This window comes from Apteryx rowi, unplaced genomic scaffold (assembly GCF_003343035.1).
Source record: "Apteryx rowi isolate R43461 unplaced genomic scaffold, aptRow1 scaffold_2, whole genome shotgun sequence".
Lineage (NCBI taxonomy): Eukaryota > Metazoa > Chordata > Aves > Apterygiformes > Apterygidae > Apteryx > Apteryx rowi.
The window spans coordinates 2,063,949-2,091,811 of record NW_020448307.1 but is presented as its reverse complement, the minus strand read 5'-3'; the positions used below and the strand labels follow the sequence as shown (position 1 = coordinate 2,091,811).

Sequence of the window (27,863 nt, the reverse complement as noted above, 5' to 3'; positions counted from 1 at the left end):
CAGAATTTGCAAGAATGTAGGTGCACTGTTGAACACAAGATGCAAACAATGTTTGTGCAGTCTATCTTCTGCAGTCATTGGTGTTAACAATATGTATATGTATACATACATGCAACTGCTTGTGAAAATAATCAGTGCATCTCTATATGTAAATGCGACTGTATTAATGATGATTGAATGCACAAACTACTTTTTCCCTCTAGCAATATTTTTCATAACCTAATGGGATTATGAGGGGGGGGAAGTAGAAAAGAAAGGTACAGGGGGTAGATGGAAGGAAAAATTTTAAGCCTTGATATAACTAAGTTAAATTGACAGATGAGCTTTAAAGTTGTAGGCACAAAGCAAACATCATCTTCCACAAAATCGGCATAAAGAGTTTGCTTCAAATTTTGTTCCCCTTTGTTTAGCTCTTCCTCTAAAGTCACATATAAAAACCATACAGCTGGGAGAGAGTCCATCTTTTCTTCCCTAACTAACCCTGTTTTTGTGGAGAGTGATGAAGAGACTTAAAGTTTAACCAGTGCAGACTGCAGGATACCCAGTGAAGACACAGACAGACACACACACTGGAAATTGTCTCTAGATTTAGGAAAACGCCAGGGGGCTTTGTTGTGCTAGGAAAGCTTTCAAATGTTGGGACTATTGTGTTTAATCCCATGAGCCCCACGACATCTTCACCATTTGTTTGTCTGGGCAGATTTCCTGACATGGACTCGGGGCTCTCCGGAGCACTCTGATGGTTTGCAGCTGAGCTGCATTCACTCGGTTCAAGCCCAGGCACTGGTGCGAGGCACAAGCCATGCCTTGGCTCAACAATGAAAGTCTTGCTATTTCTGAAATTCCATCTTTTCCCATAGTTGCCCTTCTTCCAGGTTTGCAGAGACTCTGCTTTTTAGCTTTAACAGTCTTTTTAGCTTTCCACCCAAAAAAATTAAGTCAGCTTGGCAAAGAAAAGTTTAATCATATTTCATACTACATAATGACTAACAATATTATGTAGAGATATCTAATCTATTATGCGCACCTTTTCACTACAGTTAAAAATAAAAACTGAATTTGACCTTGTCTCAGCTGGTTCTGGTGATACACTTAATGCTGGAAAAGCCGTTTTATCAAAAACAGTTCTAAAAATACTCCCTGCAAAACATCACAGCATCTCAACGGGATGCTGCACTGCGACGTCTCACTTAAGCAATGAGATGACGATGCAGGACTGTGATCACAGATCGACGCATCTTTATGAAATGATATATGATGAAAGGAAGAGATGAAGAGACACCTAAGAAAATCACCGCAAACATCAAAGACCCCTGGGCCTTTTTCTTACTTATTCAGAGCCTCATTACAGTGGCAAAGGGTAAGATCAGCAGGCTAAGGGAGTAAAGGCTAAGATCAGATCTTGCAGGCTAAACAAAGCATTCATAGCCGCTATCAGGGAAAATGGATAATAGCAATGAAAATGACTTCTAAATTGTACATGCAGAATAAATGCAAAATGAATGAATTAAAGTTATCAAGCTTTTTTCCCCACTGACATATGGACAGCATTGGTGTGGGTAATAATGATAATTTGCTCTTTCTGCTGGTCCCAGTTTGAACTTTTTTTTGAACTGATAATGCAAACAGCCTAGTTTGAATTTGCTACCATAGCTCAACAGCACTTTCTTGTGGAAGAAAATAAAGAGAAAAAATAATATATAACTGAAACAGATGAAACCTGTACTTATAGCTAGTTCCCATAGATGAACATCTAAATTAATAAGCAAGGAAACCAATTCTGGATCTTTTCTTTACCTAGCATACGTTATAGAGCTTTGGTCAAATACGTTTCTGATATCAGTGTTCTGCCCAGAACTTTCGGTTATATTCATCATGACCTGCTAAGCCTCTAGCTAAACTTGGAAATTTAAACAAAACATCTAAATAAAAATAGAAATTTTACTAAGATAAGCAACTCTCCAGAAACCATTCACATCTTTTTGAATGACTGTAACAGGAGAAAATCTATTTATAGAGATTATGACACAAGTGTCAGCGTCACTTCCTCGTTGAGGAAGTTGCTTTTCCTGCTTTTCCTAAACGAGCAAAACAAATATCGAGGGTGAACATACAAACTTTCTAGTTATGTGTAAACTGCACAGTAATTTCATCCTAAGATTAAAAAAAAACAAAAACAAAAAACAAAACACACACCCACCAAAAGCCCCTATTACCATTATGCAAGCACACTGGTTTTTCAAGTCTATGGGCATATCTGACCTAATTCCAGATGCTGTTTTTGCTGGAGACCAGATGGGGGAGCAACGATCTCAAATATCTGCAGGAGATAGCTCAGCAGGGAAAGCAGCTCAGTTTCTGGTACGTTGTACATTTTCCACTTTTGTTCCGCACAGTAGAAATGGTTTTAAAGACTGCTCCAAAGGGAAAGAAAATGGTATAGCACATGATAATTCCCATTAGAGCAACGAAGGATCCCAGGAGGCAAGGACGGAAGCAATCGCAGCTGCTAGCGAAGCTCCCCATGTCTTAGGCTCTACCACACTTTCTCAGCAGAGAACTGATGTATCCCTGGAAGATGTTACCTATCTCACATCGGTGCCTGTGAGTCTGCCCACACACTGCGTGCCACCAGGAGGCGAAGGCTGGAGGTGGCTCAGGAATTTGGATCATGCTCCCAGGAAACCTTGCCGTTTTCAACAATGCTGCAGAGTCCTGCCTTTAGCTGGCATTTCTCAGACTTCTCCTGCATCTTTGTGACCTTCATATCAGTACTTTGGGCCAAGTCAGGCAGAAGACGCAAAGGCACACTCCCCCCACATGGATACACCCAAGAAGGCAGAAAGAGAGAAATAAAAGCAGCATAACACAGGCCAAGAGAATAACTCTGAGCTACGCTCGATTCAGATTTTAGACACCTGATATAACATCAGGCAGGGGTGAGTCCTGTGATTCTTTAGTCTGTGTTTGGTTCATTCTTTGCTGAAAAGTCTCTTTTGCTGCCCCCCACCATGACAAAGCCAGGCTGGTAACAGGAGCCATAACTGTGGCCGACAGCACTGGTGGCTCTGGCTCCCCACTACACCCTCCCCAGTCCCCTGGCCGTTTCTCCAGCACTGGTGGCCATCCGTGCAGCAGAGAGCACACCGGGTAAGGGCATCCTCACCATCCTGGGGCAGAAGGACAACAGAGCTCCTAAGAGCTGCTGCTGGTTAGCGGGTGGCCACGGCTCCGCATGCTCACCCCACCGTGCCGGCAGCACAGCCTTACCTGGGGAGGCCGAGGCAGGGTTCACGGCTTCGGGCTGCCGGCACTGCAGAACTTGCACATCTGGAAGTATCCTGGGAACGGAAACAGCACACTCATACAAGCAGCATTTTTAGACTACATTACTGCGTTTGCAGTGTGCACTGCAGATGACAGTGCCAGGGCCTGGGAGCAGAAGAGGGAATGAACCTAACTGACGTTGTAGAGAACATAGAAAAAAGCAGTACGAGTGCAGATTGGACCTTGGAAGGATTTTTCTGCTATCAAGTGAAAAAACAGTGAGCTAGGAGAGCAAAGCAAAGCTTCAGTCCCATAATACAGTTTGCAAGGGAAATGGGACAAGAAGTTTTTTCCTTCTAAAGAGAGCTTGGAATACATCAGATTTACAGACCACGTGCCCCACCTTCCTCTGTAGCTCATCCAAACAAGTTTTCTGAATGTCAAATTGTATATACACCCATTTGTAGTATTCAAAGGGATTGTTATGTGCCTTGTGTGTTGCACATGACACTTGTACAGTTTGTTCCTTGAAGCAGACACTTGGTCCTCATTGGGGTCTGTAAATTACCTTTGTTTGTACACTTGATCAATCATATCAGATAATTCTGCCCAGATTCTGCGTACACCTTTCAGTCAGCTCTGTTACTAAGTTTCCATTCTTATACAGTTCTGTTACAACTTTTTTTCCCATTAAAAATACACTGTTCACAATAATTCCTTAAAAAATACTTTTGAGAATAAAGAATTATCATTAATTGGGACTACGTATGTTAAAAATGGTAGCACTTCTTTCAGAATTCCAAAAAATTTATTTCTCCTGCACACTGCAAAGCAGACCACACATTTTGCTTTTAAATAGCTCCATTGCATTTCCTATAGAATAAACAAATCTGGCTTCCCGCCTTCTTTGATGTCTCTAGTACCATATGTTAAGAACAAGTCTTAATTCCTCATTTTGCTGTTCAGCAGTTTTTCATGTGAATCATCCCACTGTTCTCTAAAACAGGTAAAGGCTTTACATGGGACTCAAACAATGAGTTACTCTCTTTATATTTTTCTTACCTGCGTGGAAGGAGGAGTTGATTTTGACCTCTCACGACCTTTACCAGAAGCAGAAGCACCCGCCTGAGGGAGGTTTTCGGCTGATGCACACCTGCTGGTGCAGCTTCTGTCTGCTTCCTTGGGAGACAGGTTATGTTTCGAGGACACTGTACCAGCAGCAGAGCTGGTGTTGCATCTACTGGTCAAGCTCAGTGGGGCAGTAAAAGCCGAAGGAGGAAAAACATCTGGAAATTCTTCTTCAGAAAAAACTCTGCAGAAAACCTCATTGTTTTCCATCTTCCTGCTTTTGTTTGGATCGGAAATCTTGCCAGAAGATGATTTAGGATATGAAGGTCTTTTCTGCAGGGGCGGATTATGCAGTGGGATGTGTTGTGAACTACCTGGTCTTTGACTAATCTTTCGTTCCATGTATTCAATAAGTGCAGCATGTTGGATTTGCTTCAGCTCAGTCTTGGAGATACCTGAACTGGAAAGTGCCCTTCCTCGGTTTTCCAGAGTCTTTCTCCTAGCTGCCACTATATCTTGCTCAGTAATTTCATCCTTGACTTGACTCCATGATACATCCTTATCTTCCAGCTGATTTAGTTTCTCAGGTTCAGAAAAGCACAGTTTCTTTTGCTCTTTTGTTACCCTTTTTCTTCCCCCTATTCGACCCATTTGTGTCCTCTTAATTTCTTCATCTTTACTGAAGTTTTCTACTGATTGCAGATGAGAAGGAGGACAAGAAACAAGTTTGGCATCCTCATTTGCACTGGATAATGAAAAAGATCTAAGATGTTCAATTGAAGGTCTTTTAGAGGGTTTCTTTTTCAGCCTAATGGGCAAACTCATCTGCAAGTCTTTTCTTTTGAAAGAGGTTTCTCTCAGAACCTTTTTTTGAGCTACTTTAAGTTGCTCTCTGTAGTCATTCTTGAAACTCTCATCCACTGATGAACCAGGACTCTCCAGAATGACATCGTCAGCCTCATTCAGATCATCAGCAATGCACTGATGGTTGTGTTTGGTCTTTTGAAGCTGATTACTTTCCCATTGTATGTCTACAAACCGTGCTGAGGCAGAGTAATTGCTTGTTGAAAATTTCTTTGGCAAGCTCCTCAAGTCCTCCTGATGTTGGGTGTGCTTCCTTTGATGCAGGATGCTGGTGGCTTTGCCCCCAGAAAGATAGTAAAGAAGGGGAGTTGTCTGCCTGCTTATTTGTTCGCTGGCAAGATCATCCTGCAGCTGTCTTTCGAGCTGTTTTTGAAGATCAGGTTGATATTTCTGAAAACCAACAGGAGGTATGGATTTCTCCTGTTCTAGATGCATTGTAAGGTCAGGACTATTATTATTAGCTTGTTTTTCTTTGTTGAATTCATTTAAAAAATGAGATGTGGCATCTTCCTTTGGTCTGAAAAAAGAAGTTTGGTTAGTATTATCATAACACTGCTTATTTCCCTGATCCAGTTCCCTACAGCGAGGATACTCTGATTCTACACTATCCAAGCTGTGGGACACTGAGGATTCCTGCATTTTGGCTTGCTGTTTGAAGAGTGGTTCCCAAACATCATTCCCAATCTCTCCTTCAGAGTCATAGCATTGATATTTATCTGTACAACTGTTTAACTTCTTTGATGCATTTTTAATTGGAAGAGTATTTTCCATATATTTTAAGTCACAGCTGTCCTCAAACACATCCTGATCCAAGTCTGAATGCAACTCATCATGGACCAGGCACTGAGCATGGGGCAAGAATCCTTTTCGCTGGCTGGGTTCTGACATTGTGCTTTGCAGATCTGCTTCTCCGAAATTTGGCTTATGTACAATGCAGGGGTACTGTTTGTTTTCTTGTATATCATTAACAGCATTAGGGTTGGTATGTGGTGGAGGGTAGGCTTTAGAGTTCATCTCTTCAGGAATTTTATAAGCATGAACTGAATTATAAGCAGAAAGAATTTTAGGGACACTAGCCATGGAGTCAGTCTTTAAATATTCTTGAAAAATGAATGAAGAAGGTCTGATGGAAATGTGTGGATTGCTTCTCTTTATAGGTTCTTGGGATAGACTCCGTTCTCCATTTTCCTCTGTCTTTAACTCCTGATTTTTTGATTTAGATAGCCCATTTTTAGAATCAGAAGAGGAAAGGTCCTTGTTTTCCAGAGTCTTTCTCCTAGCTGCCACTATATTTTGCTCAGTAATTCCATCCCTGACTTGACTCCATGATACATCTTTATCTTCTAGCTGATTGTCCTGCACAGAAGGAGCTGGCTGCACACCACACTCACTGTGACTTCCTGAGTTATATCTCCCTGTCGTGTTTTCAAAGTGTCTAGTAACTTTATAGCTGTCAAGTCGCATGGGAGGAGAAGGCGGAGGAGGCATTAGAGGTGGAGGTGCAGCCAGAGGCAGCGGTCCCTGATTTAAAGTCCCTCGGGTAGGAGTGTTTCCATATCGTTCAGCGAGACTGACACTGTGAGAGTTATTACGTCTGCTCAGATCTGGTGACTTGTATGGATGCATGCATCTGAGTTCAGAGTTTGCTGCACTGAGATTATAAATACCTCTCACATACTCCGAGTCCATGTATGGTGCCTGCTCCGGAGGCACACAGCAGTTTTCACTGTAACATGATGGCATGTGATACTCTGGAACATTTGAGCCCCCTGAGAAAGAGCTGTAAGCAGAGTCTGCTTTTCCAGGGAGGTGCGAGAGATGGTCTACACTGCTGATTGATTTCACTGGCGAAAGACAATTACCTTTCTCAGGAGAGGTCACCGGTTTTAACAGCTCTCCCGCTTGCTTGTGATTCCATCTTTCTATCTCATTCCCCGATGAAGCCATGTTTACTAAAAGCAGCTCTTCCAGCAAACAAAGTCGGATTAAATGTCCACAGAGTTGTTGAAAAAGCACATTTTGCTCTATTTATCACCGTGGTCACATTTCAATAATAGTTAGAGGATCCTAAAAAGAAAAAGAAACATGTGAAAAACATATCTTCAGCAGGAGGGTTCTGATTCCCGCCTGGGAGACTTGGCAGCAATCATCACCTGCATGTTCAAGCGGAAACTCGCAAGAACTTGCTTCTTCTTATTACACTCCAGAGGATGTTAGTATGTTTTATTTACAAATTTTCTGGTCTTTCTCTCACTACACCTGCAATTCCTGTTACAGCTGAGGTGATATTAGTCCCTAAGGCAGACAGATTTCATTAGTCTGTAAGAGATGGTCCAACGACCCTAGCACAAACAGCACTGAGCACTGCAGCTAGACCTGTTCTGCCAAGATTTTATGACAGAACTGGGACAAACCAAACTAAAACAACAAAAACAGCCACCACCTTTTTTAATTGAAAATAGTATTTAGAGTAGCCAGATGTAAATTTCTGGCTTCTGTAATTATTACGATCTTGGAATGATCATTTTTATCTATCACAAAGAGAGCCACTAAATTTTTAATAACAAGAGATGTCTAGATCTTCATAAAATCTAAAAGACTATACCTAAAATTAGAAGACACTCCCTCATTATGACTGCAAAACATCAAGAGCCAGAATCAAACCAGGTTCTGAATCTGCCTGGAAATGAATCTGCGAAGCTGAAAATTTCAGCTCAGGTGCCATCTAATCCTGGAGGTACTTAGACACCACGTGCACCTGCTTGTTTGGAGTTCGAAGTTTGAGCGCCTTAGAACCAAGCTTCTGAACACACTCCCAGCGGCAGGCTTTTTCAGATGGACGCAGCCCTGATCTAAATAGCACAGGGTTTTGCAACTGCAGGACTGCAATGACATTGCACAAAGTGTGTTCCACACCCCGCCAGCACCTCCGCATTTCCTTTCAGGAAAATTCACACAGAAATATGAACACGTGGACAGTTAGTTGGACAAGTGACTGTTACAACAGCCACAGTAACCTGCTGTGTACCGAACGCGTCAGGCTTGCTGCATATGTATGGTGGCTGTTTCAGACTTGCAGGCATCAGGCAGCCCAGCCAGAGTTCCTGGGATGAGATCAGACTGCCCTTTTCCTCTCCTGGGTGGAAAAGAGGACAGGCATACTGCAGTATTAAAATGAGGTTACTGGGGAAAAAAACAAAGCCACTTCAACTCATAACCAATCCTCAAAGACCAAGCCTTCTCAGTATGTACAAATCAGAGTTTATGTCTGTTTGCTCTAGATCTTGATGCAGTAGGTGTTTTTAAGGAATTCCTACTGCACATTAGGACTCTTCCAGATACAGCTGCAGCTATTCTTTCCCTTTAGAAAAATGAGCAGATGTGGCAGCAGCTGTGACGGTGCCTCCCTTTTTCCCATCCAGTGCTTAGCTCCCTCCCCAGCAGAATAGGAAACTCATTTATCCAGAGGTTGTTTATGTAACAACAAGATAACAAGACAACAAGAACCTTTGCAAATATGAACAATTCAAACCAATTCATGTAATGACAATAAATCAGACATTCATTTCTTTATGCGACCACTATTTCTGTTTCTTTGGGTGGTTACAGCTCGCAGCAGATTCATCCAGTCATTTCACTCCACCTGAAGCAGCCTCGCAGCACAGTGAGGACAGAGGCACAAAAATGTAGCTGAGGCTACTTCAGTTTATCTACTGATGATCCAGCTGCTCTGTGGAGTCTCGATGTCTTGGACTGTGGCTGTCCATACACACCCACACGCATACTGCAGGACAGGAAAGCATGGTTTGATGAGCAGTACTATAAATAAAGCTACTAAGCTGCTAGTGTTATTAGAAGGGTTTCTTCAGGAAGCTTAACTGACATTGAGTAAATAATTGCTAATACAATAGCTCAAAATGCATAAGGGGCAGCATACTGCTTTGGAGAAAATATCTAGCAGAGTTTAGGGCTTGGGGTTTTTTCCCCCTCCCTAAAGGCTTCCATGGTTTCTCAGAGAAGCAAGAATGAAATCATACGTTATCTGATGAACAAGATAAAATGATTTGTTGTTTCAGTGAGCTTCCACGCCACTTCTGTCCTCACTCAGAAATCTACATCTTGGAAAACCTTTCCCAGAGGCTTATAGAAAGTGTCTCAATGAGAGATTCTGCTGTCAGTAAAAAAATAAAATCATAGATTTTTAAAACAGATAAATATTTTTATGACTGTGATGCTAGGAACTCCTCTGCAAACATACCAAATAGAAAGAGCAGCATCAGCTTAGAGTTCATGTGTAACGAATACGCAACACCTGTGGAGTCTAGGAAACAGCCCATGTTTATTAGTAGCACTTGACATTTACTCAGTCCTCAATGATCATTATTCATGATGCATGCAGATGTAGTTTAATAAACGAGATCTCTACAAGCAGCCCTTTACTAGGCCGAGGGTACACATGCAGGAGAAGGCCACACTACCTAAACCCCTCTCCAAACCAGCTTCAAACCCCTCTAACATACTCACAGGTAGTACTAAAGCCTAATAAAAGACCAACTGGCAAGTCAGAGAGGTACTAGCCAACGACTTGATTTAGTAATTCTCATTTAAATCAGTTCTAAAGACTGATTAGTTATTAAAAGAAAGCAAACAAATAAATGGTCCTGAAAACCTTCAGTGACAAGCTGCTTGATACTGACATACCTTCTGAAGAGATGCAAACCGTTTCCAGATCCTACCGGAATATTATGTGACTTTGATTTCTTCAAAAAGGAAGAACTCACCAGACTTTAATCCATCTCTCTCAGCTATGTACTTTAGCACTGGGATCTCATAAAACCGGCAAGAGAGAGATTTCAGTGGTGATGCTGCTGTTTAAAGAAAGAACTTCACATTCCTGCCTTGTTTCAAAGACAGTTCTGGTATCATTCATTTTGAGCCAAGGGAAGAGATGGATAAGAGCCAAAATATACAAGTTAATATATAAAGGGAACTTGGACTTATGGGGCACAGTAAATAAATTAGGTAGTTTCTGGGAAATTAAAACAGCATAACACCACACAGAGTGGGAATTTTTGCTGGGCTTTTAATAATAAATTGACTCAAGGATGGCACTCAGAGAAGCTCTATCTTTAGAGATATTAAAAACAGCTGTGAAATTTAAAGGACCCCTGAACAACAGGGTCACATAGGAAAGATGAAGCATCAATAGGTGAGGACAAAATTTCACCTTCTCTTCATCAGAGCATTTTGAAGAATTTCAAGGAACACCTTAGGAATCTGGTGAAGGGAAAACCTTGGATTTTCTGAGGATATAGAGAAAGAGCAGCAGATGAAAGAGGGAATGATTGCTCTGACACAAAATGCAAAATCAGACTGTACCACATTTACATTCATACCAGCATTATGTACATCATTTAATTGAACAGACTGCACCTCGAGACCTGGGTTATCGGAAAGACTGTTAGTCCTCACCGGGCTGTGGAAGCTCTGTGGCACAGGATCAAACCCCATGGGAGCTACTTTCCATGCAAGAACCAGAAGGCAGATTCCTCTGTCAGACTTATCTCTGTTTTCTAAGCAAAATTTTGTTCCAAAGAAACGTCTCCAGCTCTCTGACTGATGACTATTACTTGACTATTGCTATTAATAGACAGAGCCAAGTCTTTGTCTGGGATATGCTGGCACAGCTCCATTGAAGTTAATGGAGCTACCCTGATTTACAATGAGAATTTGGCTCTAACTTTTCACAGCTATGCGTAGAATTTAAATAGCAGCTGAGCTTTGGTTTATGTACATCTATGAAAGTACTCTCTTGGCTTCTTAGACCACTGTTTCCCAAGATCTCTTTTTCCCAGTTATTTCAAACTGTTGGAAGCTAGCTGCTTGTGATTTACAGTGAGGTCAGCAACATAACGAAGAATTTATGTTTCCAGGTTTTACATTGATACCAGAAATAATGAAAAATACAATTTCAGTATATTAGAAGACTAAGAATGGCTAACTGAAAAAAGCAGCAGCAAACACTGAGTCACTGCTTGCACAGGGGTGCGGGAAGATGTTACAGCTCACAGGATGTTCCCTCCTCTGTCTGCTCCTCTTTTTCAGTCTTTCCTCTTCCTCTCTCTAGCTATCTGCAGCCTTCCCTCCTGGTCAGTCATGGAAGGACCAGATAAGCAAAAGAACATTTTCCCCATTTGGTGCCCTGTTCTCCCATTCTTGCTATGGTTCTCATTCTGCATATCTATTTTAAGTTCAAGTTTGCAATTTCACGTCTTTGAAGTGACCAGAAAATGATAAGAACTGAAATAATGTACAGTTCTCCAGAATTCTCCCCTAAAATTTAAACAATATGATAATGAAACACATCTTAAGGAAAACCTATCATATTTCTTTTTGGGAAGATGTTCCCTAAACCCTGGAAGCAGAAGCATTAATTGCAATGTTTTTAAAAAATTATGTGAAAGTTACCTTTCTTTTCACTTGTAAAAGAAAAACATGAATTTGCTTAAAACTCAACTGACATTAAAAATGATGCTATTGTTTTCCTAATCTGGTAGGTAGCCAAGCACCCACACGGACCACGCTGCCTCTGGGTATTAGAAATGTCCTGGCAAGCCTGTAATACTCAGCTTTGGAGCAATGTGCACAYTCCAGCCAAGCTATCAATGTTTTCATTGTACACCCCTGAGAGCAAAAAGAAAAATGTTAAATTAAAACTTTATCAGAACTAAGAACACCGGAAGATACAGGGAAGCATATTAACTGTATGTCATCCAGATGCCCAAAGAAGAAATAAAGCCACTAACCACCTGTTCAGATCCAAACTAGATTAAAAGCTTGACTTCCATCCACTTATTTATTATATTTACTCCAGCATTACCTAGGAAACCCAACACGGACCACAGCCCTCTATGCAAAGCACGTGGAAATATATAACACAGTCTTTTCTCTATAGGTTTGACAAACTAGAAAGATGAGACAAATAAAAGCCTGGAAGAGAAACAGAGTCTCCGCAGGGAAAGTAACTTGTCTAAAGCTTCACAGTAGGCTGATGGCCAAGGAAGAACAAAACCCAGACGACACGGGATGCTGCGGGTACTAGGCCTGGCTATCTATGGTCTAAGATAATGATGTCTTATGTCTCAAAGGAAGATTTGTTCCACCATTCCACTATAATAATAATAAAATAGAGGGAGGAGGGGAAAGAAAAACTTATGGCAGAGCAGTGCAAGGAAATGCACATTGTTATTGTCCATACTGTACCTTTTCTCAAATCAGGTACAAGTACATTAAAGTTTCTATTTCACCCAGATACTTATTAAATACAGTCTGAGTATTCAGCACAGGTTCTAGTCCTCATGAGGTCTATAGCTCTTTGTAGACTGCTGTCAAAATTTCAGTCACCATCTTAACATCTTAATTTCAGGGGAAAGTGTTTTCTATCACACAATCTTGAATTGCTTGCAACCAATTTAATAGTCAAAGCCTCTCAAGTCTCTGGCAAGTTACCTCAGTACAGAGAAAAATCAGTGTCTCTGGATTGCAGTCCATTACCAAGTTACCCTTCCTTTAAGGACAGTTTCGTTCTACTTGCAGCTTGCTCTTGTTCGACCTCATTTAGATTGTATTAGGTGCTGCTAATTAATCCATTAACTGGAGTTATGTGCAATGCGTGCCCAAACCAAGTGTTAGTGTCTGCAGCTGAAGTGCAGGTATTTTCTTTATCATAGCTTTAAATTATTCTCAGTCTAGGTAAAACACATACCTGGCAGTGAACACAACCATGCACTATTTCTGCACACTTGTTTATTTCCATTAAAGTTTACCAGGGCAAACTGAGATCAGAGAAGCAAAAGTTACCATTTTACTTAATAAATGCAAGCACATTTCAAACCTCCTTTCGAGACTGAACTTATGCCTATGGGTAGCTGAGGAACTATAATTGTGTGACACAAATGATCACTTTGGAAAACCAATTAGATGTTCCTACTTTGGAACAGAAGTACAAGTCTAAAAGATGTCATCCCAATTCCCATCCAAAAAAATCAGGGGAATTATCAGAAACACCCAGATGATCTGTACTTTCACTATTGGAAATCTTGTGACTTTGAGTCCTCCTAGAGAGCCCAGTGAATCTTGACTTTGAAGTCTTGGGCCCTACAGGTACAATCATCTTAACCATGAGCAACCTCCTTTTGCCTGGGGAACTTCTCAGCAGCAAGTTTCACATTCAAGCCTGAAAAGTGAGGTAAACTGTTCATATCTGGTAGAATCCAATAGACAAAAAATATGCTCCAACCCACTGTTTGACAGATAATGTATCACTTCCAGAAAAATGCATAATGACAGTAGAATGGCCAGATGATCTTGGCCAAAGTTCAGAGTTCAACTCCCCATTGCCAGTTCTTATATTAAGTTTTAAATTATTCCAACAAAGATAGTCCAAGAGGGACCGATTCAGGCATATGGTCTATTCTACAGCTCATCTGGAGAATCAATTTGATAGTTTGATACCACTGTTTACCTTTATTTCCACTTCTGGAAGTAAAATAATCGCCAGGATTTGGAAACTGGTCTCATTTTTAAGAGGTTTTTCCAATGTTTCTGATGTATGTAGTTTCACAAAAAAGAATTCATCTACAAAAAGAAAATGAAAGATTGGGAAAGAACTAAAAGAGAATGAGTTGGCGTATTTGAAATAGATGCATCTGTATCATAGGAAAAAAGGCACCAGAACATTCAGAAGTGATGATTGTCCACTTTCATTATGGTAGGCTAACCTAGAACAGAAAAGTTGTTTTTGTTCGGTTGGTTGGGTTTTTTTGTTTGTTTTAAAGAGTTCTTTGCACGTAATAGATTTCACTTTTGAAGGTAATCTCACAGAAAAGTTTCTCTTCTTCCTTCCCCCCCCCTTTTAAAAAGTCCCTTACTAGATAGAACTAGTAATTCAACAATGATCAGATGTCTTGAAAACTTGAAAACATAGAAAAATTGAAACAACTCAGTTGTTCAGTCTAGAGAATTCTGAGTAGGACACTATAACGGTCTTGTACATAAAGGGCTGTTGTAAAGAAAAGAGGGCCAATCTATTCTCCATGTCTATAGTGGGCAGGACAAAAAATAATGGGCTTAAATTACAGCAAGAAAGATTCATGTTACCCCCTAAAAAAGACTTGTTGTCAGTAAGAGCTGTGAAGCACTAAAATAGATTAGCTGCGTCTTGACACAGAAATTTCTTGTGAATATATAAGGCAAACAACAGGAGTGACCTATACACGGCTGATCCTACCTCAAGGAAGAAATACGGACCAAACTCTCAAGCTCTCATCCTGCTCGGTTTTCTAGGATTTCATCATCAAAGATGCTCCTCCAAAACACTCCAGAGACTAAGGCAACACACTGCAAACATTTTGGCACGTGTAAAACTTCGTAGGTCCATTTCTGCAGGATAAAACTGTCCTTGCTAAATAAATGGCTCCATGGAAATAAAGGAAAAAATACACCTATTAATCTGTATCAAACTACAATACGCAACTGTTCTCCAAAGAATGTGAACGCAGAGTGTGTGAAATGCAAAGCAAACACCGTGACTAACCTACCAATATTATGTCATGTACATGTTTGTGAATGATCTGTTTCTTATCAAGGGATAAACAATTAATGTAAATATTAGCCCGCATTCTTCAGATTCCAGTGAGGTGCACAGTCTGCAGCACCTGATCCATCTGTTTCACAGGCCAAGAGATTTAATTGCAACCAAAATATCGTCTGAGAGATTCTTGCTTTAGCAGGCGATCTCTCCGGCTATCTCGGGGAAGTCTAGAGAGCCTAGTACCTTGGGGAAGCTGCTTACAGAGTCTCTGATATCACAGACACCTTAGGTAAAGCATCAGTGTGTCGATTCAGCAGCCATATCCATAGGGTTCCCAGATCTCCATCCAGGACTTTCTGGACTGAAATCTATGCACATGCACTTCACAGATGACCTATACATTCTCAGTGAATGTATCCGTTATTTCCAGACATCTCACGTCTCAGTAAGAGCTGCTCCTTTGACCAGACTGTGAAATATCCAGAAATTCCAGACAAATGTCTGAAGTCTTCAAATTCCATCACTTTCACATGATTTAAGAAAGGTTGAGGGAAGGGGAAGGATAGCACATCCAGGAAAATGTGCTGTATGGTTGTCTTTATGCCCAGCATGTCTGAAAATCACCGTTTCTCTCTTAGCCTCCTCTTCTAAGAAAAAAACAAACAAACAAACAAACAAACCCCCCCTTTTTTTTCTAATTTATAATCAACAATTTTATGCTCTAGAACTTTCTTTAGGTTTAGGACTTATCTTAGCAGAGAGCAATATATATGAGAACATATCAGATGACATCTCTGAGATGACTGGAAAAGAAACCATACAGTCTGCCAATTATTTTTCTTGCAAAGTTTTCCAAAGACTCTAAAAACCAGATTTCTCACCAAGTGCAACTTCCAGAATTATTGTAYTGGTAGCTGTTGAAGGGTTGTCAGGGATGACATATATGAAAACCTAAGGACAAGCTTGCAAGGCTGGCTCCTGAAGGCCCTGCTGCTGAGAGCCACAGAAAGTCAAAGTGCCATACATTCTCAAAGTAGGGCCTGCATGGGATTTAGATGAAGTTTATGCTCATGTGCACAGAAATTAACTTCACCATCATTTCAGGAATATAAATATTTCAAGTAAAAATCACAGATACAGATTTTAGGCTTTCTGGAGCCATGAAAATATCTTCAGTAAATTAGAGGATGAAAATAATGATCTAGCTCAATATCTCTTTTATTTTGGATAAATCTTCCCAAACTTCCTTACCCAAATGATCCCTAGCTCTCTACAGAAGCAAACTATTCCTATTGAAGGAGAGGTTTGCTTGAGCAACGATGGCAGAACTGGTCTGTCATATACCTTCCCTGGAGTCATTTTGCATACAGTGATGACATCTCACTGCTGGACATGAGTGTTTGTCATTTGAATGACACGAATATTTGCCTGGCTAAAAGTTGTAGCTGAGGTAAGATGCTTTTGGAGCTGTGAACCATGGTTCAATCTCTGGCCAAGGATTTAATGAGGAAGATCAGAATTAGCAACTCTTCACAGCCCTGTGAGAGAACTTTTCTGAGCACCCAACAGAGTCTGACCATTTAATTAGAGCAGTCACCCTCCATATATTTCTCCATTGTCCTTCAACTCACTAACTTCTCTTATTCAGCCTCAAAAATATCTCCCGGCTTCCATCGCCATTACTCCCTAACCTACTAACACCAAACACTTTTGTTTCTACCTCTGAAAACACTTCACAAGAAAATTTGTTTGTCAGAAATCACAGCCTTATCCCAAATACATGCATCTCTTTGGATCTTTTCTACTTCATCCCTTCTTACTTATCACAAACTTCCTTCTCTCTCTCTTTTTTTTTTTTAATGWCTGACTGAGCTCACTTGATCCCATAAATTCATCACCCATGCTGCCTTTACAGGCTGCAGGAACAGACTCAGAAATATTCAAGAGCATTAAAGAACTAGGGAAAGTAAAGAAATCAAAATTTCAGAAAGAAAAAACCTAACAATACTGTTCAATTTTAAGACATATGCAAGTTCAGTATGAATTAGAATATATAATCTAATATCCTAGAGTACATAAAATTCAAACCAAATAAAAAGCCCTCATGAGCTCCTCTAGGAGCTTATTCCTCTAGTAAGTCTAAGACCAAGCTCTTCAGGTGCAGAAAACTACTCCCCCCAACTCACATGCACTTAACTCAGTACAAACAGTGCGAGAAAAGAAATCCCAGCTACATCATACCATCTTCAAGGACTGCTTTCTCCCTGATGGATGAGCACAGTTTACATATATTTTAACAGACAGCAAGGAAAGAAATTCAATTTCCAGAGGAAGGGTAAGCTGCAGCCTGAAATTTCACACCATGCACTTGTAGATCAGTGGTAAGGGCAGTCTCGGAAGATGTTTTCCAGCTTCCATCTCATTGACTGCTTGCCAGTAAGGCTGTCAGAGAAACATCAGAAAAAATAAAATTCTCATAGTCCCTCTGTCCTACTGACTCTATTGAGCTTCCCACATCTTAGGTACCAAGTCAAGTCCACAAGGGAAGAAACTGGCTTCTGAATAGATGAAATCTGGGGTGCTGGCTGAACATTTCCTTCCATTGACATGAACACACGTGTGGTTTGACTCCAGAATGAACAACAGTAAAAATTGGTTAGTGGTAACTGTGGAAGATTAACAGAGTTTTAAAAATATGCCCATTATTAACAGACTATAATTAGGAAAATCCAAGTGCTTCTAGCAGACAGGTCCTCCCACAGCCTAATATCCCAAACCAAATGTATTCACACCATTTTATGGATCAGAATCAGCTTTTTCTGAGCTTTCACTAGAGCTCTGGGTGGAAAAAAAGCTCCTCAAATTTATGAGTGAGAGTTGGCTGGCTGAGAAATGCCATAAAGTCATCTTATCTTTAGAAGAATAGTGGTTTTCTGGCAGCTGTGTATGTTTTCTTCTGTTATAGTAGAAAACTACTCTCAGAAACTTAATGGATGGCTCYTTCATTACAGTCTAAGAGGCCCAGACAGAAAAATTTCTCTGTAATGTAATTATGTTTTCCACAGACAAAACTGCCATAAGAAGAAACTTTCTTGCTACTCCAGTTTTAGAAGGGCCTGACCCAGAGGCACCAGGCTGGGTAAGGGGCAGTGTCCAATTCCCATCTATTCAAGTAACTGTACCATATTGTGAATGCAGATCCATTGGTTCCAGGGCTACTAAAATTATGGCATTTAGACTTAAAGGTCTATTAAGCAATTTATCCTCTGCTCCTTAAATTTAATGAGAAAATTTCTACTGAACTTAGTGAGCTTTAGACTGTGTATTAYGAAGTTCACGGATCATGCAGAAACATTCACACCCCCCTCACTATATTCCCAAAGTCATTCCCTATCTAACAATTACCTTAATGTAAAACACTTTGGACAAAGAATCTTATCAGAGCTTCCAAAAGCATCCAGAACACAAGGATATTATGGCCAAGCTGTTACATCCAGATGCTCCTAGACAACAGGAGAGCACAGTAACCAGCCTGCATTAATCAGAAGACTTCATAACACAGAGCACAGGTAGGCAAGAGACTGAACACATGAGGAAAGAGAGAGAGATGGCAGAGCTGTGACAACACAGTTCCACCAGCAATGCAATTAGCAACTTTAGTGACATCCAGAAGAGTGGCCCTGAGGCCAGGAGATTTTGTTCTAGATCTACTGAAGAAAGTTTTTCTCCTTGTATCTGAGAGCTTATTGTGCAAGTATTAATCATATGCTATCATTACCAGTAGTACTATTTGCCTTACTACACCCTGTGTCATCCAGGCTCTCAGARAATTCTGTTGCTTTTCATATAATCCCTATAAACTCATTGTGAGGACACCACTTAGCCCCATTTTTCAAATATGAAAATTGAATCACAAGCAGCTAAATAAAATCATTCCAAAGCTGCACACTGGGAAGAGAACCCAGCACTGTTGCCTCCTAAGCACTTATCCTAACTACAAATTATTTTTTTAATAATTTACTACCCTCAATAAAGCATTTCTTTAAAAATAAAATAACTTTACCATTCCTTCATAGCACTTTGCCATTCTAAAATATAATTAATAAACAACATTAGCACTTCCATTTTCTTCCATGCAAATTAAGGATGATGGATTAATATTAATTTTTTATTAAAGAAATCTGTTAGCTTTTTAACATTCTTATTTTGACATAAGAAGCAGAAAATTTCCTTTTTCAGAGGATGTCTTTTTACAGTCTAATTCATCCAGATGTTAAATACAGTTGTACCTGATTTTGGGCTGATAGTGACAGTGAGGTAATATCCAGTTACTATAAAACCTTCCACTAGACGAAAAGAAAAACACCAAATATATACAAGATATATATTATATTAGACTGATCCATTCCTTTGACAAGTATTGTACTTAAATATTTTCCCATATACTTAATCTGGAAAAAATTCATAAGCATTTATCCTTACTTCCACTAAACATTGCTACCACTGGTTTCATAACAAACCATGAGAAACTGTATTGGTGGTTAAAACTAATCTGGAAATATCTATTAGTTATAATAGGACAGGTTTAATGGCGAGCTGCAAGCTACTCAGAATCACCAGCAAAAATTAAATACCCCTTTACCTTTGCAAATAGTGTTCAGACTTGCTGCAAAATTGACAGGAGATCTGGGATGAAAAAGATTGAGGAAAGGATAAATTTCTCTCATCCTTGGAAAAAGGCAGCGTTTAGTGCAATAATGAGAGAGACTTTAACGCTTTAGTTAATGTCAGGCCAGTTACTCAACTTCCTGGAACAGGTGAATATTTCAGAGAGAAGTGGAAGTTTCAGTTAGACCATCACATGGTTTGCAAATAAACTAGAGAGGTAGTGATTACCTATCTCGAACACTTCACACTGTTTTAGCTTTCACTCAAGGATCTCAGACAACTGTAAAATTAGTAACTTAGCCTTCTAGCGCTGTATGAGATTAGGTTCTGTTATTAGAGGATAATAGGATTTCATGTGCATTTATGTATTTTATTTCAAACTTTTTTCAAATGTGCCAAATTGCTCCTGATGGGGTCAGGCCCTTTTTCGCATCTGCTCAGCAAAGCAATGTCCTCTGCAGCTAGTTTCTCCATCAGCTGAGTACTATTGCAGAGACTTTGGCGGCTTGCAATTCCTTCTGCCTGATTTCTCCTACTTTGCAGTAAAGTCAAGGCACAGAGATTTCCCACTGCATTTCTTTCCCCAAGCTTATCTTATGCAGAAAGTCTCTGTCCACTGCAGCTGTTTGATAGGAAGGGTGCATAGCTGTAACAGTATGACTAGAACGGAAAGTTCATAGGACACCGATTAGTCTCCATCCAAACAGAAAGGTGCAAGTTCCTTCAGATATGGCTTCTACATCTAGTCTGTTCTATGGAAACTTCCCCTTTAAGTTCCCAGATCAGTCATTTATAACCTGAATTTCATTACCAGCTTTGCCATAAAAACAGTGCCTATATTTAAGGATCATTAAGAGTATTTGTATCAAGTTAACTGTTTTCTGTGTAAAAATTGCTAATTGTCAGACCTCTCACCTTCTCTATTTAACATGCACCTAGATTTTCTTTATTCTGCAAACAAATGCATAATTTACACTCCAGTGATAAAGCAAAGCTCCTGTTTTGTATTAGTCTGATTATTGTACCAGATATGACTATTAGGCTGTCCACATCCACATCATACATGAGGTTGTTCCCTTACACATAGAACATTAATAATTTTAACAATTTTGACGTTATAATTTTTTTGTGGTATAAATTCAGTTCTGCCCTTGTACAATTATTTGGGCACTTTCATGTGTTCCCCTGTGAAAAAGGTTGTCTTTCTCACTCACAGATACACAAGATAATATCTGATGTTTGGAAAGCCTCATGTAATCATGTGTCCCTAAGGCTGCTTTGAACACTAGGTTAAACATTGCAAAATGTGGTTTTAATATTTTCCAAAATATTTCCTGCTCCTTCATCTGTTTTCCTGCTGACTGTTACAGAAGAGGTGTCTTTGAACGGGAGCAGGCTATTTGGAGGAAATCTGAGAGCCGAGCTGGTCCTTGGTGGGGAGAAAGGATCAACAGAAAAAACGATGTTTCCTTGTGCTTTGCTGCGCTCTCTCTCCTGCCGCCTCACCAGCTCCTGCCTGGGCTCTGTGTGTGCTTGCAGCGTCTCCAGCCATCCTTCCTTGAGTGCCACCGAGAGCTCTGCCTACCCACCTCCCACCGGAGGTCTGGGGGCTGAGGGCRCACTCTGCTCCTCCTGTTTTGGGGGGACCTTGCAAACAGCCTGCAAACTGCTCCCAGCCATGGACAGCACACCCAGGCGCACCTGGAAGYGTGTGACACTACCCAGACTCTGCATTAAGCTATACATAGGGTCCTTGGACCTCACAGGGTTCCTCCAGCTGCTCTGGGACATATTTCCAGGGTCATTGTCTAGATAAAAGAAAATCTGCTTGCAAGAAGAGAGCAGAGACATCAAAATATACTATGATCACACCATCTGCAGCCCTCAAATGTACGTGCTTGGGGTCTCAGAGGACCTCTTCCTCTCCCCAAACACATATTTTTGTATGTAGATTAGGGAGCAATTACTTAGGCCCTGGATCAGCAGAACCAYTGTTTTACCAGATTTACAGCAAACAGGATCCTGACTGACACAGAGTAACTAGAATGTTATTTTCATTCTTCATCTACATAAAGCAGATATACATATAGGCATCACAGCAAGGGATGAATTACAGACAGAGAATATATAACAGATCCAGCCATCTAAAATATGTTCACRCATTGAAACCATATTTGGTTTAGTTACCTCTAGAGATTTGAAAGCATATTTACAGTAAATATAGCTAGTTCACATTTTCTGCCTCCAGTTTTCTCTTTAGAAAAGCAAAGCCAATGCTTTAGATGCACATTTCATCTATGTCTGGAAAAAAAAAAAATCTAAAAAACTGTCGAAAAGAAATTGTAAAAACCGAAATCTGAAATGTTTTCATTGCAACCCATACAGCRTCAAAGAGGTGATTTTCCAAATTGCTTACCTGGGCTGCCATGTGACTGGGATGCCTCAGAGATAGCAGACAGCACTACATAGATCACAGACAGTAAAGCTGCACAAGTAATTTTGATATACAGTTTCTCTGCCCAGCTTATGGAAATTGCCCTTTGGTTTATTACATTCCATCACGCATAGTGTTAAAGTTGCAGTGGAAAAGGAAGAAAAGCAAACAGCAGGCACAGCTATTTCATTATCTCACTAGTCAATTATTAACTATAGTTCTTTTTCTGTCCAAGCGTTTGGCCACTGATCATAGCTCCCATGTGGCCAGAACTGAAAAATTCCATGAACCTGAGGCTGCAGCGGAGAGAGCGGATGAAGCCCTTGCCCTCTTCAGGGCCCAGCACCCTGCTCCTATCTGTCCCACAGACACGTAATTACCCAGAGAGGATCCCTCACTCTGTTGCACCTTGTCCTTTGCTGTCCCCAGACAGGGGTTACACCACACCGGCCAAGAGCCTTTGCTCTGGGGAATGTATTTCCAGTCTTGGCTCAACAGCAGCCCAGAGAAGCATTACTAGATGAAAGTTAATTAAATMCAACAAAGTATTTAGACTTAATTTTCTTAGCGTTATGTACTACTCTTAGTGAGGKAGAGAAAGGATCATACAATAAATGTCAAACAGACAACTCAAGGGAACAYATCTTTCATATACTGCAGGGTTTTTACTGTGTTTTATTTGCAAAACTGCAGGGAAGGTGCACAGATTGAAGCTTTGATCAATTTTGTACAACTGAATTGATTCAAACCTCTGCAACAAATTCCTTCTCACCTTCAAACGTATTCAGTTGAGTATGATATTATAACAGCCTTATCYGGTGAGATAATTCCCACTACTTTCCAGCAGAGCTCAAAAATAAGCCGATTTTATGCCAATATTTTTTCCTCCAAATAAGATGCCAACTGGATAATTTCATGCAGGCAACAATCCTCATATTAGTTCTTATTCATAATCTCAAGGGAAAACTGGGAATTATTTCCAAATTTCCTACAGAAATAATCTGCTTGCTTGTGACTAGATTCAGTTTTTACACAGTGAGAAGCAAGATATTCTCCAGTGGGATCCAGATTCAGCCTTTGCTTTTAACTGGCTTCACCACACTTCTCAGGCAGGTGATGATACCAAAAAGCTTAGAATCCATTCCTATGCCACTGAACAGGAAAAGCAGGAGAGTACAGGGATCGTTTTGATGGGTAAAGCATGCCAGTCTCAAACTGCACATCGCTTGTGCATAAGCAGAATATAGGAGCCTTCATATCACTGTTCTTGGATTATTCACTTAACCTGTGTTTGAGATATTTCTGCAAGCAGCAATCTGGGCTCCTCTTCAAAATTATGTGCATAAATAGGCCACCATTAGCCTAAACTTCCCCCCCAACCCCCCCCCCACACACACAGCCATGATGTATTATGTGATCAGTAACCTGAAGAGTATAGAGAATAGTTCCCTCAAAGTTACTAAGTAACTAACTCAGTGTTTAGTCATTACATTTAATAATGTTTTCAGAAAACAGTTATGTGGTATCTGATGTCGAGTCAAGTGTTTCTGAAACAGGAGAGGAATGGACCATTTCAAATGGTCCAAGAAACGAGAGAGGAAATGTTGCACTCTGTGATGTCCGCTTGGAAGAAAGAAAAAAGCAGGTGAGAAACTCCTCCTCACAGGTCACGCACAAAGTTCTCATTTGGAAACAGAACTGGTGACACTGGTTGTTTTCTCTCTGCCCAGGACATTTTGTGCGCTTCTTTTGTGCTAGTAAGTTTTGTACAGATAGGTCAGAGATGACTAATCCGTTAAAGTGCTGCAGACAGAAATATGACCTTAGTCCTGCATGAATAATAAAGGYAAAAACATAGCACAAGGAAAGGAGAAAATACAGAAAGCCAAAGTTGTCGTTTTACCATCCTAAGCCTTAATAGGTCAGTGCACCAGTTCCTGCACAGGGAGGGTGGTTGAATCCAGCTGTCAGGCTATTTACATAGCGGAGTTTGGTTTCGTTCCTGATTTGCCACAGACCTTCTGCATAAGCTTTGGCCTTTACATTAGAATGAGATTTAAGACATTTAAACATACCAAGATTGAGATAGTGTCTAACAAATTTTCCAGATGTCGAACAGCACCCAAATTCTGTCTGCTAACTACTCTGGGCAGGAACCTTAAAGGCACATAGGCATCAAAGTTTTGCTGAGTTCAAGCACCTTGAAACCAAATTTATTCTCAGGTGTTTCTTACATGTAAAATGGAGATAAACAGCCAAGCTGTTGTGAGGATAAATCCATTAATAATTGTGAGCCTCACAAACTAAGGCCCTCTTAACCTGATGGTACTGAAAGCTTCTGCATGGCAGAGTGTCAGCAGTGGTTCAGAGCAAATGAGCGGAAGCTTTGCAAATCAGGGCAAAGCCTCAGGAAACTGGTCCTGTGGGCGCAATATCATGTAACTTAGACCCCTAAAGCAGTGAAAGTTTTACTGATAACTACAATAATAGCATTTACTTATTATAAAATTATATAAAAATACAAATCATATGCCTGCAAATGCTCCTAAAATAGAAAACAGTTCCTTGTGAAGAAATTATTAAATAAAAACGATTCACAGCTCTAATGGTTTGTACCTCTCAATGGCAGATTGTTTCAAGGCTGGATTCATCTGCATTACGGATGGGAAGGACTATGCAGCCACGCTTCCTCCTAAAACCTTAAGTATGCGACACGCTAGGCAGAGCTAATAAGGATCAGGGCTAGAGCTCCTTTAGCGCCCCAACTTCCACAGTAAATCCAAGTTTTACACATATTAACAACTAAACTTCCCCACTGCCYTTGCATGCGGCGCTGTAGATTTGGGCTGAGGAGCTGCCCTTCGCGCTGTCCTCGAGCGCAGTCACTGGCGGGACAGAATGATGCAGCTGTTTGGCATCACACCAGTTTAGGACAGAAGTAAGGCAGAACGCTCTCCTGAGAGGTAAGGGTTAAGCACAGCCCTGCTCTGACTTAAACGCGATATGTTTCACGACTAATCATGATTTAGTGAGATGTGACAGAGAGACCCCAAAAGAGAGAATTTACAGCTGCWCTTGGCAACTGAAAACATTACAAAACATTAGAAGCAAGACAGCAACATTATTCTTGAGTCATTCAGACACAAGCACACCGGCTATTCATTCACCCCTACCAACAAGTTGCTGGAGTATTCCCAGGAGACCTACAAGTCATGAAAAGCACGCTCAGGATTGTTAACTACAAACTGACACGGTAATAATAATAAACAGGGTCAGCAACAAAAACAATCAAAGGATTCTGTAAAAACAACAGAGCTGGGGTTCATTTTATTTGTCCTTGGGTTCCTAAATACTTAGAGTGCATTTACATTACATTTTCAAGCTCTTCTTCACAACCAGAAATATTGATATGCACAGTGGATTTCTTAACTGAGAGCTAAGACTTTCAGGGAACCCTTAAACTGCTACGGCTAGTGTTTTAAGAGATGCACAAAGGCTCATAACCTTCATGACAAAAGTGTCAGTAGTTGGCATCAGCACACCTTTCCTTTCTGAACACTGCCACCATCACTGCACAAAACTGAAAGTAGAAAAACAGTAATCAGTATTACAGGCCAGACCTTACCTCCCTCTGCTACATTATAGATCTTTTGCCTAAACTGAACATCCCTAGGACAGGTTCTGCACTCACATACAGCTCCTACAGGCACTGACATACCATCATGGGTATAAGAGAAAACACTGGCGACGGGCAGCACTCGCTCTCTTCTGAGCCCCCTGCATGCCTGCCTGCTTTCCCAGCCTTTTTTCTAGATGCCGGGAAGCAAAAGTCAAGAAGAGAAGCAACGCAAACACAAACAGCAAATGCTACCCACAAAAGCCTCAAATCACTCAGTGGCATATTACCTTTAAATGTTATTTTCATTACTTGGCATCAGCTGGGATACAGATGGCTGCTCAGAGTTACCGGCTTCAAAAACTAGGTCGATGGTGGCACAGATATAAAGTAAAAATAAAAATGCTGGGTTTTATCCACCAAAACCATCCAAATAGCAGCAGCCCAAAGGACAAAATAACATCCCTGCGAGCACTCTTTAATCGCAGACTGCACAGCTGTGGTTACACTACCTAGTGACCAAGCTAGTTAGCAGGGCAGAGAACTCAGAGACCGTAGTATAGATACGCGTTCATTATTTTTCACCAGAATCTAATAATCCCTACGGGAGTTAATCCTTCTGCACGACATTACAGCAAACACAGTCAATAGTTTTTCAGCATTTCCTATGATTTAGTTAGTTGGGTTTTTTTTAATACTATATAGATGAAAAGCAGTATTAAGCAGCTACTACTATACTAAGTCTTACAGATGTGCCACAGGTCACAGACAGAGGTCCCAGTTTTTATTCAGTCCCTGATCTCATACAAAGTGTTTTGCATGCAAAACAACTTACCAAGATTTCCTTTGCTCATGTTTTTTTTTGTTTTGTTTTGAGGTTGTTTTCCCAATTCACAGCAATATAAACAGCAGCAATGGGCAGGGTGTTCTGCTATAGTGTGGAGCAGAAACAAGCAGCTGCACAACAGGGAGAAGAAAGCAGAGCTGCCAAGAATCACCCTGCATTAGCACTGTCACCAAATGCTTTGCGTTTTGAAACCACAGCCTCACTGCTAGTGACATAAATCTTCATTGGAAGTTTTGACTGAGTAAGGTTACAGGATTTGTCCCTAGTAAAATATGACTGTAGATCTTTCAGTCAGAACAATCAATCATATTTCAAAGTCCCATTAAAAAAAAACAAACACATTTTAGTTGAACAAGGTTGCCAATTGATACCATGTTGTAAGCACCTGTTTCTCTACACCACTAGTATCCAAATTCTTTGAACCTATACAAAATTTTTTTTTAACTATCATATGCTATATTGCACAAAACTGAGACATGTTTCTAGTGTCTCAGTCAAGGCTGTACCAGCCTGGATAAACATACAGGACTTTTCGCGTTACTGTTTAATATGGTTTCTCAAGTCAGATGAACTTCATTTCGCATGGCTCACAGATTACCAGTGAYCCCTGGAACACAGATTGGGAACTGCTCAAATCATTTAAAAGGAAAATACTGTGCAGGCTATCAATCCTCCATTAGCAAGGCTGGATTTAAGAAGATATGATTTAACTATCCCACAGTGAAAAACACATCAAGTTTTCCATTACATTTATGTCCCCCTTCTAATGCCTAAACTTCATTTTTATAAGATAAAATGTCACCAAGCACACTATATTTCTATTGCCTAATTATATAAGTTTCAAAATAGCTTCACTTTTGGTTTATATTACTTTTCTYACTGTGTTCTGTATAAATACCTGGCTAATACAGATAGCTTTTATTTGTGCTCTGAAGCACTGGTATGAATAACGTATCTCTTGCAAAGTTAAAGGTACTCAAGGAGGAGCTGAGAACCGCTAGAACGACAGACCCCCGGGACTAAAGCGAGCCCGGCACAGCCTCCACTGGTGTGCGTCAGGACAAGGCTCCGCGTTCCCAGACGTCCCAGTCTGCGGCCGAGGCGATCCGGCAGCACGCTGCTGCCGGGTGGGAGATGCTGCCTTCTCCCATTCTTTCCTATCCCCAGCACCAGCCTGCCTCTTCCTTGCCGCACCTCTGGTACTGGTCATCTTTACCAAGTTGATTCATTTTGCTAATTGGGCAGAAACCGTTCCGGGCTTTTGCTTAGTTTTCTGCTAGTTTATCGAGCTAAGTCAGCTCAGAGCAGCACCGGGGGAGCATGAGAATCGGCGTGCACAGCCAGGGCAGGATATCCGCCAGTCAGCAGCGCCAAGCCGCCAGCGCAGCTCGTGCTGCGAAACAGAAATTCCCTCCAAGCCAATTGACCATCTCTCAACATTATCCCGGTGCCTGGCTTCCTTTGGGCATAAAAAGGAGCCTGGGTGTGAAAGCAACCCCCATTAGGG

General features: G+C 40.7%; 1 protein-coding gene across 3 annotated transcripts in view; it reads right to left on the bottom strand.

The window, feature by feature from the left end:
• Positions 1-27,863, bottom strand: part of SHROOM1 (shroom family member 1) — a 59,924-nt gene that overhangs the window by 6,000 nt on the left and 26,061 nt on the right. For all 3 annotated transcript variants that reach the window (XM_026063407.1, XM_026063410.1, XM_026063409.1), the window contains 2 exons: positions 4,330-7,266; positions 3,271-3,341 (listed from right to left, as the gene is read on the bottom strand). In XM_026063407.1, the coding sequence (XP_025919192.1) occupies positions 3,271-3,341; positions 4,330-7,146 (2,888 nt within the window). In that variant the 5' untranslated portion in view covers positions 7,147-7,266. The remainder of the gene's footprint in view (positions 1-3,270; positions 3,342-4,329; positions 7,267-27,863) is intronic.